The sequence below is a fragment of the Salvelinus alpinus genome, chromosome 14 (assembly GCF_045679555.1).
Source record: "Salvelinus alpinus chromosome 14, SLU_Salpinus.1, whole genome shotgun sequence".
NCBI lineage: Eukaryota > Metazoa > Chordata > Actinopteri > Salmoniformes > Salmonidae > Salvelinus > Salvelinus alpinus.
Window position 1 is genome coordinate 38,260,077 of NC_092099.1, and position 15,547 is coordinate 38,275,623.

The following is a 15,547-nucleotide window of genomic DNA, read 5'->3' on the forward strand; positions in this document are numbered from 1 at the left end:
GCGTGTGAGAGGAGAAGCCATACATTGACGGATCGTTTCGATCTCACTCTATTAACATCTTAAGGTAACTGATTTGACTGCGCAGGGCAGGAGCCTCACAAAATGCAGATCTGGCTGGCTGGCATACAGTATTGAATTTCCAATGATAATGCCATAAGATGGCATCTTTGGGAGAAGGGCTGCATCTATCATACACATGATTGGTGTAAGATATAGTGACACTTCATTATTGGCTCCTCCTGTGTGATCTTACAGGAGTATGTGTGAGTTGGTGTCATGTGACTGTGTCTTTCCTTCCTTCCTTATTATTGAACTTAAATGAGATTGTCTGGCTACTGTCTGGTGTACACCCACAGCCAGTCCCAATTCGCTCCCTACCCAACCCCCTTGGCCCTCACCCTTTAACCTTTGCAGATCACAAGGGTGTGGATAGGTATAAGCAGTGCAGTAGCGCAGCTTCCACCATACTGCTTACACCTTTCAAAACTGCAAACATTGAAGAGTTTGGGGCAAGGCAGAGCGTTTGAGAGTGGGTGTCTACCAGACTGTAGCGAGACAGAATAGAGAGGAACTCATAAAGAGATGTGCTCATATGCAAAGCAAACAGCTGACATTTTAATGTCGCACGGACAATGTACTGTCGAGTTTCAGCAGATTGTGGAGATTGCGGGATGCTCGCACGCACGCACCAAAACACACACAAAAACCTTATTACAGAAAAACAAAGTTCAGAACACACATCTGTAATATTGCATTGATCTTTATTCATATTAAATTAAAAATATATTTTTGACAGATTCATGTAACAAAACTGCGGGAAAATGCTATAGCCTTGGGAATGGTAAAACAAGTTGGAAGCAGCGCTGAAGTATATTCGAACAATAACAGCCTGTAAAGCAAAGGGATGGAAAGAAAGAATAGAGCTCTCATCCTGGGAACCTCAGCCAAGCGTCAGTAGGTCTGCTGCTAGAGCTCTGTCTGAAGCCTGGACCAGGACATTCTGATACTACAGTCAAACAAGTCCCAATCAACCAATCAATGAAGTCATGATGAATCAAATTAATAAACCAAACCATTATCCATAGACCAACTGAATGATATGTCAATTTAAATATACAGTATAAACCAGCCAACAAGCTATTTGGTTTATCTGATGGCTCCATCAGAAAACAGGGGTCAGGGACCTTGACTGGAGCCCAGCAGGTACACCAGTCAATTTACCATTATTTGAGGCTTGTTGTGGCTGCCCAACAAGATCAAAGGCTGGTTGGGTTTGTTAAACTGAGTCTGTGGGTACAGTATGTATGCATTATCCAAGGCCTATAGTGGTTCCACAGACCATAGGCTTATTTACCTAGGCAAGTCAATTAAGAACAAATTCTTATTTACAATGACAGCCTACCCCGGCCAAACCCTAACCCAGATGACGCTGGGCCAATTGTGCGCCGCCCTATGGGTCTCCCAATCACGGCCGGTTGTGATACAGCCTGGAATCGAACCAGGGTCTGTAGTGATGCCTCTGGCACTGAGATGCAGTGCCTTAGACCGCTGCCCCACTCGGGAGCCCAGGTAGGAAAATAAATACATATTGATTATGAATACCAGTGAAATTGATACGAAAGAATGTTGAGAGAGAAAGACAAATAGAGAGAGAGAGGAATATACAGTAAATAAAGGATAGTGGAGTACTCATCAGTATTACAACAGAGGCTCAGTCTCTCTGATGGGTGGGTTCTGTACAAATTCAAATGGCTAGACGAGAGGAGAGGATGGAGAGGGGAGGGGAAGAAGAGGAGAGGATGGAGAGGGGAAGCAGAGGAGAGGGGAGGATGGAGAGGGGAGGATGGAGAAGGGAAGGAGGAGACGATTGAGAGGGGGGGATGGAGAGGAGAGGAAGGAGAGAGTGGAGACGGGAAGGAGAGGAGAGGATGGAGTAGGGAGGGGGTGAGAGAGGATGGAGAGGGGAGGGGGGAGGAGAGGATGGAGAGGAGAAGGAGAGAAGAGGATGAGAGGGGAGGGGAGGGGGGAGAGGAGAGAATGGAGAGGGGAGGATGGAGAGGGGAGGATGGATAGGGGAGGATGGAGAGGGGAGGGGAGAGGATAGCAAGGGGAGGATGGAGAGGATGGAGTGGGGAAGGAGAGGAGAGGGGGGGGGGGTGGAGAGGCAACTGAAAGATAAAAGATACACCCAAAACAAGGAAAAGCACCTCTATACAGTGAGCAAGAGGTTTTTAAAACACAAAGTCCACCAAGTTGTGCTAAATACAGATACGAGGAAAACAGCGGGGCACTAGAAAGCCGGCAAGCTTTTTCAAATCAGAATTCACGGGTCAAATACATATATATATATATATATATACAGACATAAAAACCAAGAAGAAAACTGATAATACACAAGAATATTAAACAAAAAGCAGTAATATGCCAAGGATAAAAGATCAATCGAAAACATGGCAGCCCAAAAAGCATTGCTTTCCTACTATTTACAAATGCACCTGGCCAATTCTTCCACTATCTATAAAAATACTATTCACATTTTCTTGGTTGAAGAACAGTAGTAAAATGATCAGGAATTCTGTATTTTGCCTGTGTGACATTGAAAAAAAAATGCTCTCCCGTATATTAGTTTAGTGTTACCATCAAACCACCATGTATTGTAAACTGTGCTTACTCTACAACGGCAGTCTTTTCCTGTTGTTTCAAAGTAATAAATAAACTATAGTACCACTGTAAAATTAGCTGAGTGTGATAAATGTACAGTTTTTGTGTGTTATAATATATGATGAATTGTATGAATATTATTTGTTATATAACAGGGAGGTATCTTCACTGAAACAATAAGCATTGTGTCAAGTTGCAAAACGCACTGAGTGCAGCCTCTCATACAGTATTTACTTGTATATGTAGGGTTTTAAGTCACATCTATGTGCAATGGGATACTTCAGACCATGAAGAAACAGGAAAGGCTTATTGGATCAAACTGTACATTTCAATACCATAACAATTGCAAGAATTGACCTTAGAAATTAATATTCCGTATTGTAAGAAATTACAGGAATCTTTCCATTATGTACTTTAAGTATTTTCTCCAAGTTGTGGATCCAGGAGTGGACCCAGTTCAGAGTAACATTGAAATACAACAGCGTGGAAGAGGCTTTCACCACAATGTCTGTGCCTCAACTCACAGCAACGCAGTCAAAGAAACAACCATCTATTGCCATTATGAATCCCCCCCATTGAGAGTAAGAAACATCATCATTAACACAATTTACAATGCTCTTTCAGATGTCATGGTTACATCTGTTTTGATTATTATACCCCAAAACCATAAATACAATAGTAGCTGAATCAAATAAATGTGACACTTTCAACATTGTTGATTAAAATGTGTGTGCACAATCAGTGTTGAAATGAAAGAGAGGAAATATTTGAGCTCCTTTTGTACCTAAACGATTTTGCTAAAGCAACCATCAAATACATAATTCATTAAAGTATTATGACTCTCACTTCTAAAACTCCTCACCGGTCGCTTCTTCAAAATCATTTTGGTCTTGTTTAAGTTGCTCCTCATTTAGCTGCTTTATGGTAGTCAGATTTTAAATGCACACCATTCCACTTCAACAACAGTGTTTGCTACATACTGTACATTATATATACAAAAGTATGTGGACTCCCCTTTGAATTAGTGGATTTGGCTATTTCAGCCACACCAGTTGCAGTCAGGTGTATAACATCGATCAAACAGCCATGCAATCGCCATAGACAAACATTGGCAGTAGAATGGCCTTACTGAAGAGCTCAGTGACTTTTAACGTGGCACCGTCATAGGATGCCACCTTTCCAACAAGTCAGTTTGTAAAATTTCTGCCCTGCTACATCTGTCCCAGTCAACTGTAAGTGCTGTTATTGTGAAGTGGAAACGTCTAGGAGAAACATCGGCTCAGCCGTGAAATGGTAGGCCACACAACCTCACAGAACAGGACCTCCGAGTGCTGAAGCACGTACCACTTAAAAATGGTCTGTTGTCGGTTGCAATACTCACTACCAAGTTCCAAACCGCTTCTGGAAGCAACGTCAGCACATGAACGGTTTGTCGGGAGCATCATGAAATGGGTTTCCATGGCCGAGCAGCCGCACACAAGCCTAAGATCACCATGCGCAATGCCAAGCGTCAGCTAGAGTGGTGTAAAGCACACCACCATTGGACTCTGGAGCAGTGGAAACGCGTTCTCCGAAATGCGTTCTCCGGAGGCCCTTTCCTGTTTCAGCATGACAATGCCCCTGTGAACAAAGCGAGGTGAATACAGAAATGATTTGTCGAGATCGGTGTGGAAGAAATTGACTGGTCTGCACAGAGCCCTGACCTCAACCCCATCAAACACGTTTGGGATGAATTGGAACGCCCTTGTGTCTGAATGGAAGCATGTCCCCGCAACAATGTTCCAACACCTAGTGGAAAGCCTTCCCAGAAGAGTAGAGGTTGTTATAGCAGCAAAGTGGAGACCAACTCCATACTAATGGCCATGATTTTGGAATGAGATGTTCGAAGAGCAGGGTTCAACATATTTTTGGTCATGTAGTGTACATTTCTTTAGTCATCTTTTGAGATGAAGTAAAACTCAACTGGCTTCCCTTGCTGCCATTATAGCGCAACACAGCGCCTAAATGCTGATTCTCAGACAACCTATTGTAACATTGATGCATTGACCTCGTAACATTTGTGGAATGCTAATATCTCTGCCTTTTACCCCGCTAAGGATTGGAAACTATTTCCCTGTCCGCCAGTATTTCTCTGGAAATGGAGATGCTGGGTGACATGATTTCCCCACGGAACAGAACAGCAGAACATAGCAGCTTTAGTGGACAAGGAAAGCTATAGCACCCTGCTAGCTAAAAGCCCTGTGTGATGCTATGCTAGGATTTTGAGAGCCTGTGTCTGATTGCATACAACACCTTCATATAAGGGTTTCATATAAGGGTTTACTTTGAGGGATTATTTCTCGTTACCATAGGTATTTTATGCAACTGGCCACTGATGTTCTATTCTCCTTTAGACTGTCTGTAACTGACCAGTGAGATCCATCATGACTCCTCCCAACATCACTCTCATATGCTGTTATTGCACCAACATCCCCATGACCATGTTCATAATCTCTGGTAAAACATGTCAGTAAACTCTCCAACTAGAACATAGACTCCAATCTTCCATTGCACACTTATTTTACACAAGGAGAATGCATACAGATACAGTAAATGTTAGCTCTCAAACTAATCATCTTAAAAAAAAACTATTTAAATTTAATGAATCATCTTAAATCAGAAAACCTATTTAATGAATCATCTTAAATCAGAAAACCTATTTAATTAATCAGAAATCAGAAAAACTATTCAATTTATCCTCCAAAATGAGAATGAACAAACAGTAGCTTGAGATCTGGCACAATGTGACACACTAACATCCTGCCGTCTACATCCTAGCTAGGTAGACGGCAGGGTTTCCCAAACTCAGTCCTGGGGCCCCCCCTGGGGGCACGTTTTCGACCTAGCAATACACAGCTGATTCAAATAATCAAAGCTTGATGATGATGATGATTAGTTGGTTATTTGAATCAACTGTGTAGTGCAAGGACAAAAAACAAAACGTGCACCCAGGGGGGGGGGGGGGGGTCTACAGGACCAGTGGAGTCAGTGGACACCAGTGATTAAACATACTGGCGTACACCTCACTGTATACACGTTTTGGTTTTTACCCTAGCACTGCACAGCTGATTCAACTAACCAAGCTTTATTTGCTAGGGCAAAAAACTAAATATGCACAAAGGGAGGGGCCCAGGACTGATTTTGAGAAACCCTGCCTTAGATAGGCTCCAGCTTTCCAATCAGGCCTAATATCCAACAATGGATATTGTCTGCAAGGACTATAAGTTCTCTAGCAATTCTACCACTGTAGCGTTCTGTGTCCACAAGGACTAGGCTCTGTAATGCCTCATGATCAGCTATCTAAACAGCTCTATATTTTCCCATGGTTCTTCCAATGTAGCTTTGTTGGCAAGGACTATAAGCTCTGTAGCGATGCTACCAATGTAGTTTTGTCCGCTAGGACTAGGCTCTGTACTACTTCAGCTATATAAACAGGCATATATCCACTTTCATGAACCTGCCATTGTAGCTTTTCCTACTAGCTAGCTAGCCTATCACAACATTTTACATTGATATCATAGTCATTTAGCAGACACTCTTATCCAGAGCAACTTACAGGAGCAATTAGTGTTAAGTGACTTAAGAGCACATCGGCAGTTTTCACCTAGTCGACTCAGAGATATGAACCAGCGACCTTTAGGTTACTTAAACGCTAGGCTACCTGCTGCCCCACTAAGTTTTGAAGTGCTTCAGCTGGAACGCACTTGGCAAGTAATATTTTTAATTAAGGAAGAGAACTGGAGATAAACACACCGTCCAGGAAACATCTCTGTTTGACTAAAATAAAAAATTAATAACACAATGCTTCTCCAAAAACTCCCTGACTTTTTATTCCTTTTCATTCCACTTTTCATTCTATTATCATGGTAGTGGTGAGCCAATGAACGCGTTTCTAGTCCTCCTGTCAGTGGTTCTAGACCAGGGTTCTAGACCAGGGTTTCCCAGGGTCTCCACCCCTTGATTATTTGAATCAGCTGTGCAGTGCTAGGGTAAAAACGAAAAGCTGCACCCCTTGGGGTCCCCACGACCGAGTTTGGGAAACGCTGTACTAACCCTTCTCTCTTCTACCCTGCTGCTTGTCTACCCTGCTGCTTGTCTACCCTGCTGCTTGTCTACCCTGCTGCTTGTCTACCCTGCTGCTTGTCTACCCTGCTGCTAGTCTACCCTGCTGCTTGTCTACCCTGCTGCTTGGCTACCCTGCTGCATGGCTACCCTGCTGCTTGGCTACCCTGCTGCTTGGCTACCCTGCTGCTAGTCTACCCTGCTGCTAGTCTACCCTGCTGCTTGTCTACCCTGCTGCTTGTCTACCCTGCTGCTTGGCTACCCTGCTGCTTGTCTACCCTGCTGCTAGTCTACCCTGCTGCTAGTCTACCCTGCTGCTTGTCTACCCTGCTGCTTGTCTACCCTGCTGCTTGTCTACCCTGCTGCTTGGCTACCCTGCTGCTTGTCTACCCTGCTGCTTGTCTACCCTGCTGCTTGTCTACCCTGCTGCTTGTCTACCCTGCTGCTTGGCTACCCTGCTGCTTGTCTACCCTGCTGCTTGTCTACCCTGCTGCTAGTCTACCCTGCTGCTAGTCTACCCTGCTGCTTGTCTACCCTGCTGCTTGTCTACCCTGCTGCTTGTCTACCCTGCTGCTTGTCTACCCTGCTGCTTGGCTACCCTGCTGCATGGCTACCCTGCTGCTTGTCTACCCTGCTGCTTGTCTACCCTGCTGCTTGGCTACCCTGCTGCTTGTCTACCCTGCTGCTTGGCTACCCTGCTGCTTGTCTACCCTGCTGCTTGTCTACCCTGCTGCTTGTCTACCCTGCTGCTTGTCTACCCTGCTGCTTGTCTACCCTGCTGCTAGTCTACCCTGCTGCTAGTCTACCCTGCTGCTTGTCTACCCTGCTGCTTGTCTACCCTGCTGCTTGGCTACCCTGCTGCATGGCTACCCTGCTGCTTGGCTACCCTGCTGCTTGGCTACCCTGCTGCTAGTCTACCCTGCTGCTAGTCTACCCTGCTGCTTGTCTACCCTGCTGCTTGTCTACCCTGCTGCTTGTCTACCCTGCTGCTTGGCTACCCTGCTGCTTGTCTACCCTGCTGCTAGTCTACCCTGCTGCTTGTCTACCCTGCTGCTTGTCTACCCTGCTGCTTGGCTACCCTGCTGCTTGTCTACCCTGCTTCTTGTCTACCCTGCTGCTTGTCTACCCTGCTGCTTGTCTACCCTGCTGCTTGGCTACCCTGCTGCTTGTCTACCCTGCTGCTTGTCTACCCTGCTGCTTGGCTACCCTGCTGCTTGGCTACCCTGCTGCTTGGCTACCCTGCTGCTTGTCTACCCTGCTGCTTGGCTACCCTGCTGCTTGGCTACCCTGCTGCTTGGCTACCCTGCTGCTTGGCTACCCTGCTGCTTGTCTACCCTGCTGCTTGTCTACCCTGCTGCTTGGCTACCCTGCTGCTTGTCTACCCTGCTGCTTGGCTACCCTGCTGCTTGTCTACCCTGCTGCTTGTCTACCCTGCTGCTTGTCTACCCTGCTGCTTGTCTACCCTGCTGCTTGTCTACCCTGCTGCTTGTCTACCCTGCTGCTTGTCTACCCTGCTGCTTGTCTACCCTGCTGCTAGTCTACCCTGCTGCTAGTCTACCCTGCTGCTTGTCTACCCTGCTGCTTGTCTACCCTGCTGCTTGTCTACCCTGCTGCTTGGCTACCCTGCTGCATGGCTACCCTGCTGCTTGTCTACCCTGCTGCTAGTCTACCCTGCTGCTTGTCTACCCTGCTGCTTGGCTACCCTGCTGCTTGTCTACCCTGCTGCTTGTCTACCCTGCTGCTTGGCTACCCTGCTGCTTGTCTACCCTGCTGCTAGTCTACCCTGCTGCTAGTCTACCCTGCTGCTAGTCTACCCTGCTGCTAGTCTACCCTGCTGCTTGTCTACCCTGCTGCTTGGCTACCCTGCTGCTTGTCTACCCTGCTGCTTGTCTACCCTGCTGCTTGGCTACCCTGCTGCTTCTCTACCCTGCTGCTTGTCTACCATGCTGCTTGTCTACCCTGCTGCTTGTCTACCCTGCTGCTTGTCTACCCTGCTGCTTGGCTACCCTGCTGCTTGTCTACCCTGCTGCTTGTCTACCCTGCTGCTTGTCTACCCTGCTGCTTGGCTACCCTGCTGCTTGGCTACCCTGCTGCTTGTCTACCCTGCTGCTTGTCTACCCTGCTGCTTGGCTACCCTGCTGCTTGGCTACCCTGCTGCTTGGCTACCCTGCTGCTTGTCTACCCTGCTGCTTGGCTACCCTGCTGCTTGTCTACCCTGCTGCTTGTCTACCCTGCTGCTTGTCTACCCTGCTGCTTGGCTACCCTGCTGCTTGTCTACCCTGCTGCTTGTCTACCCTGCTGCTTGTCTACCCTGCTGCTTGTCTACCCTGCTGCTTGTCTACCCTGCTGCTTGTCTACCCTGCTGCTTGTCTACCCTGCTGCTAGTCTACCCTGCTGCTTGTCTACCCTGCTGCTTGTCTACCCTGCTGCTTGTCTACCCTGCTGCTTGTCTACCCTGCTGCTGTCTACCCTGCTGCTTGTCTACCCTGCTGCTTGTCTACCCTGCTGCTTGTCTACCCTGCTGCTTATCTACCCTGCTGCTTGTCTACCCTGCTGCTTGTCTACCCTGCTGCTTGTCTACCCTGCTGCTTGTCTACCCTGCTGCTTGTCTACCCTGCTGCTTGGCTACCCTGCTGCTTGTCTACCCTGCTGCTTGTCTACCCTGCTGCTTGTCTACCCTGCTGCTTGTCTACCCTGCTGCTTGTCTACCCTGCTGCTTGTCTACCCTGCTGCCTGTCTACCCTGCTGCTAGTCTACCCTGCTGCTTGTCTACCCTGCTGCTTGTCTACCCTGCTACTTGTCTACCCTGCTGCTTGTCTACCCTGCTGCTTGTCTACCCTGCTGCTTGTCTACCCTGCTGCTTGTCTACCCTGCTGCTTGTCTTCATTATTAATAAAGTGCTCCATCTGTGGATTGTCCTTCATTATGCAAACACACTGAGAAATTACAAACAGAAGCCACAATGCAGAGAAAATGAACAGTGAAATGGAGTAGGCTATCTGCCTTTTCTCTAGCTGCAATGCGATAGATAAAACATCATTAAAATGAACCGATGGAGAATCGGATGTGCTTCTGGCTGGGGAAACAATGAAGAGAGAGGTTTGGCTGTGCCAGAATGGTTAATAAGTCCTATCAAATCGCCAAAAAATCTAAAAGGCCAAAATCAAAATATTTCTCTCTAGATGACAGTATTCCCCCTCTACTAGCAGCGAAAACAATAATGATCTGGCAGTATTCTGAGACACATGGATCTGGCTTCCCATAGATATGGGGTCTGTCTACCTGTACTATCTAAACATTATTGTCAAACCTGAATAGAAAAGTGTTCAATGTCCTCGATCGCTGTAGCTCCTGTGTTTCCTTAATGACAATGTAATTGTGGAGGAAGGACATCTCTCCAAATGTTTTGGCACAGTTTTATTCTCCAGTCCAAACTGTTGAAGAGGGGATGCACTGTACTTTACGTAGTAGGGGAGAGAGGAATTTGGTGGTGGAGCAAATGCCTTGGTTTTATGGACCAGTTTGGTGTTCAGACAGTCTTGTTTTAGTTGTAATATAGTAATAAATACAGCATTTCAACTGTCCTTATCTGATGTTCTGTTAATCCACAGAACATGTCTGGTAATGAGGACAGTCTACTTGGCGAGTAATAGGTTAATATCCAGTGTATTTCCATGCTTTCTTCACTCCTCACTACCCATGGCCAACCCAAGACCAGATCAGGTTTTCAGGCTCTCCTATTCAGTTTGACCAGCACTCACAATTCCTCTCCTGCAGGGTAGTGTAGTTATGCTTCTTAACGCCCAGGACCAGACCAAGTTTTCAGGCCTCTCCCGTCCCAGAAAAACTGGTGTCTGTTGCCTGCCACCCATCCAGTCCCCTCGAATCCTTCATTTCTCCACACACGTGGGTCATGTTCATTATGGGGCACCTTAACAAACCGCTTCACAACGTCCAGATAATGCCTCCCTATTTCAGTCTGTTGTCTTCTGTTAGGTACCAAATTAACACAACCCTGCCATCTGTCTGTCTGTCTGTCTGTCTGTCTGTCTGTCTGTCTGTCTGTCTGTCTGTCTGTCTGTCTGTCTGTCTGTCTGTCTGTCTGTCTGTCTGTCTGTCTGTCTGTCTGTCTGTCTGTCTGTCTGTCTGTCTGTCTGTCTGTCTGTCTGTCTGTCTGTCTGTCTGTCTGTCTGTCTGTCTGTCTGTCTGTCTGTCTGTCTGTCTGTCTGTCTGTCTGTCTGTCTGTCTGTCTGTCTGTCTGTCTGTCTGTCTGTCTGTCTGTCTGTCTGTCTGTCTGTCTGTCTGTCTGTCTGTCTGTCTGTCTGTCTGTCTGTCTGTCTGTCTGTCTGTCTGTCTGTCTGTCTGTCTGTCTGTCTGTCTGTCTGTCTGTCTGTCTGTCTGTCTGTCTGTCTGTCTGTCTGTCTGTCTGTCTGTCTGTCTGTCTGTCTAGTTTAGAGTACAGTCCCCATCTTATCAGTCCTTTCCTGAGGTCTTTGTAACCAGCTCTGATAGGGAAGCAAACAGACAGACTGCGAGGGTTTGTCAGTAAAAAACAGATATTGCAACATATAGCAGTTTCCTATTTATATTCTATGACTGCATCGATTCAGGGGTTTGTCATTTGTCTGCCTCAGAAGTCATGTGGGTTAGAAGGAACACCATGGCTGGGTGGTGGCGATCCTCTCCTTACAGATAAGCCTATTCTCTCTTAAATCCTGTGGCACTTTCTGCTTGCCGTATTTCACTGTGTTCAGCATAGGCCCTTCAAGCTTTGCATACATATAACATTGTGGCATTTACTTGCTGAATGGCTTTGTCTTCTCATCGCGCTGCACTGACTTTGCTTCTGTTATCTCCACTGCTTTAGAACCCAAGGGCAATGGAGCTCCTGGTCCAGAAACGTACTGCACACGGCGCTAATGTTATCTCTTTCTCTGTGTATGTGTATATGTGTGTTTTTGTGTGCATGCTTGCATGTATGTCTATATTGTGCATGTAAGTATATAGAATTAGAACAGGGTTATTGATGTGTCAAGGTTGGGAGCACATCTTCCTTCTTCGCGAGATACAAATTAACATGTTATAGCTGATATGAGCGGAGCTGTATAATAAATGTACGAATTCTATTACATATTCAGAGGGGTTCGAACCATGTCAACATCAAAGATGCCACACAGAGCCAGCCAGCCAGTCAGCGGACAGGAATGCATCCTCCACATTATGTGACAGATGTATGGCGTGGCTGGAGCTTGAGAGACAGTCACGGAACAGCAGTGTATACGCAGACTTATTACGTGTTCTCCTATATGAACCTGATATACTGCACACCGACGGCTATCATGACATTCCTGTATGTGTGGATGGTGGATTGCTACAATATGCATTTAACCCAGTTGGAAAAATGTGCTGCTCCAAGACTTTCAGTGTAGTGTATTGATTGTGAATCACTGCATGGTTCTTACACAAATCTTATTAATAATAAAATAATATATTAGAGATCATGAGCAAACAATATACTGTAAGTGTAAGTGCTTCAAGTTCCTTGTTCCTTGGCCTTCATCCTGTCTGTTTACACCTACAGAGACCGATACTGTTTGTCATTACATGTAACTTTTCACATAGCCTTCTGTTGTTGTTGTTGTTGTTGTAATCAACACTGAAGGGGCGGGGCTGAGGGTGAGTAATTGGTGCAGTATCAGAGGAGTTAAGAATGGGGCTGAGAGTGACCGGTGAGGCTGTCAATTATCAAACCAGTCCTGGGTTATTGGGTGGGCGGAGGCTCTCAGCAGTTTATATTAAATGCCTTGACGTGTCCAAAAAGTTGGACACATTCCGAAATGGACCTGGGCCTTCCCACCCGGACCCAATATGCATAAATATATTTTTCTCAATATAGAGACCCATTCCAAATGGACCTGAGGACAACTAGATCCGTTCCGTATAGACCTGGTCGGATCCAATCTGAGTGAGGGAAGCAGCAGAAAAGTACATTTTTAAGCTACTTTATTAACCGGAGCTGATAAAGCGCGAGGGAGAGAAGGTAGAGAGAGGTGATGCTCTAGCAGGGGCCATGCTGTGTGTGTAGGCTACTGTGAGTGTGAGCAAGTGACACAGGGAGCACGGAGGGAGAGACGAAAGATGGCAACCAACCAAGCCAACTCGCACTATAGTAGACTAATAGCTGCCAAAGCTAGGTTATTTATCATTGAATATGATTACGTAGTACCTGCCTTGAGTGCATCCAACCAAGAGCAGCTACTTAAGTTAGCTAGCTAGCTAGGCTAATTGAGGCTGCATGCGCGGTCTCGTCCTACACAGTTACAAACAACAATGACTCCTTTTAGAATATAAAGTAGCAGCCTACCTATTGGCTCTCGGTCATTGTAGCCTATCCTTCTCGAACTTTTAATTCTGTCATTTTAATTCCATCTTCCATTGATTAGCTATCTCCTAACTTTTGCCCCACACGGAGACTCTATGACTGTAGCCTACTGCCGCTTTGATGACCTATGATTGGCCAGCAACAACAACAAGCAACACGCACCACTCTCGTGAAAAGCAAGAGTAGCAGCATAAATTACTCAATTTCTCTCTCTCCCTCTCTTCTGCAGCAGTCGCGTTTGGATCTTTACGGTCCTTCCGGACAAGTTAGTTAAAATTACACATACACGAGACTCGTGACAATCATATCAAATCTGACCCAGACCCATTATTTAGAATTCTGGATCCGACCCCGCTTGGGTCCCAGATCGGGTCTCGGGTATTCGGTTACAGGTGAATCTGTGAAAACTTTCAGTGTATATTACTGTAATATTACTGTAGTACTTCTGTGTAATGTTACTGTAATCCAGTGTAGAGGACATAGACAGACAGAGAGGAGAACATCAGTCCTGGGTTCGTAGGAGGTGGGAGGCTCTCAGCACTATGTTTTAAAATATAATATTACTGTAATGTTACTGTAATCCAGTGTCAGTTCAGATGTGTCAGTCCAGTGCTGGTGAAGGGAACCAGGGTTGATACGTAAATATTGTGTGGCTGAGTGAGAGAGGGACTGTCCACTCCCATCCTCCCCTCCTCCTCCCCTTGTCTTCCACCTTTCCTGGCCCAGACCCTCTTTCCTCCTCATCCTCCTCCCCGTTACACCACAGTGTTCCTCTGTCTGTAGGGTGGGGGTGGCAGCACGGTCCCAGGTTTCAGGGCGAACTCTGTCAGGTACTCCTGGTTCTCGGCCACGGCGGGCCGGATGCGTCCGTTCTGCCGGTAGAAGAAGCGCGTGCTGCAGTCCTGCAGGTACTCAGGGTTGTGCAGGGTGGCCTTGGGAGGGAGGCTATGCTGCCAGTACTCTGGATTGTCAAAAGTCTTGTTCTTGTCTTGTCTATTCTTCTTGTCCAACATGATGGTGCCTGTGAGGCCGGGGTGAAGGGTATACCCGGGGTGGGCTGGGTGGGAGGGGTGGCCTGGGTGGGCGCCGGCTGTACCGAGGCCTGGAGGAACAGAGTATCCTGGTTGTGCAGAGACTCCATGGGCGTGGGCTGCCTGGACGCTGTGACCAGGGTTTCCTACCTGGGCGGTGCCTGATTGACCAGCAGTGAGGCCAATGACGCCTGGTTGGCTTACCAGGGTGGCGAGGGCAGGGTTGTGTCCCCCAGTGAACCCATTCTTCTTCAGGGTGTAGTCACTGTAGTCTCCCACTCCGGGGTTGTGGAAGGTGTTGAGGTAGAGGGGCTCGTTGACGTATTCGTCCTCCACTCTGGGGCCAGAGCCTGCCTGTTGGGGGCCGCTGGGTGCCACCTGTCAAGTCAAGTCAAGTCAAAGTTTAGTTAAAGTGCTTTCAAATAGCTAGATGGTCCATGTTATTACTATCGTATGACAATTACATGTGTTTGGGTAGTAGATATCATGAACAAATGACTTAGACTCCTAAGGATTAACAGGGGTCAAAAAACACTTTACCAGATGAAAAAAATAGTAGAAAAAAAGGGGGAGGGGGGAAATGTCGATAACAGTAAAATGAAAAGGGTATAAAAATTCTGGAGCGAGCAGTCCATAAGAAATAGTACTAATACTAATGAAAAAGTCCACCTGATAGGGGTTACAGCTGTCCAGGGTTAGGGCAGCTCCATTCCTCCGACGGGTCACGAATGGGTTCTCCTCCACAGGGTTGAGATAGTCTGTTAGAGAGGGGGGAAGAGAGAGATATACAGAGAGAGAGGTTAGAGGTTTTCAAAGGATGAACAGAAGGCTTGCAGTATCTTACGGATCTCTTCACTAGCATCTGACATGCCTCTATGTGTGTGTGATGGTGTGTAAGCTTTGGTCTCTACAGCTCTCTGTCTGAATCAAAGGGTGAGAAAGAGGAGGAGATGATGAAACCTGGAATCTGATATCACCAGGTACACTACAGAACAGTACACCCATCTGGTAACAGACTAGGCTCATAGGAAAGGATCAGAACAGTTCACCTATTTGAGAATTTCTGAACTTTGGTCTTTTGTCTAACTGGATCAGTCACTGCAAAGCTTCAGAACTAAAAGCCTTTGGCTATGGATAAAAGCTATTTCAAGGAAAGACATCATAAACAGTTAAGAAGTGCTTCCTGTAGTACATGGCATTACGTGAGGAAAGGAAAACAATGAATAGTGACACCATGTTGTACCTGAGGTGGCCTTCTCCCTCATGGCGGTCAGGTATCCATCCTGGTCGGTGTCTCCTCTAGCTCCTCTCTCCCCCAGCATGATGGTGGGGTCTGCACTGTAGCGCTGTCCACTGCTGTTCTCCACTGGAC

At 46.7% G+C, this 15,547-nt stretch overlaps 1 protein-coding gene across 1 annotated transcript in view; it reads right to left on the bottom strand.

Moving 5' to 3' along the window:
• Positions 1 to 11,107: 11,107 nt before the first annotated feature.
• The window catches only part of LOC139538902 (receptor tyrosine-protein kinase erbB-4-like), a 591,021-nt gene continuing 586,581 nt past the window's right edge, over positions 11,108 to 15,547 (bottom strand). Inside the window, exons 27-29 of the mRNA XM_071341463.1 lie at positions 15,419 to 15,547; positions 14,845 to 14,933; positions 11,108 to 14,553 (exon numbers count right to left, since the gene is read on the bottom strand). The exon at positions 15,419 to 15,547 is cut by the window's right edge and continues 6 nt beyond it. Of these exons, the coding sequence (XP_071197564.1) occupies positions 13,900 to 14,553; positions 14,845 to 14,933; positions 15,419 to 15,547 (872 nt within the window). The 3' untranslated portion in view covers positions 11,108 to 13,899. The remainder of the gene's footprint in view (positions 14,554 to 14,844; positions 14,934 to 15,418) is intronic.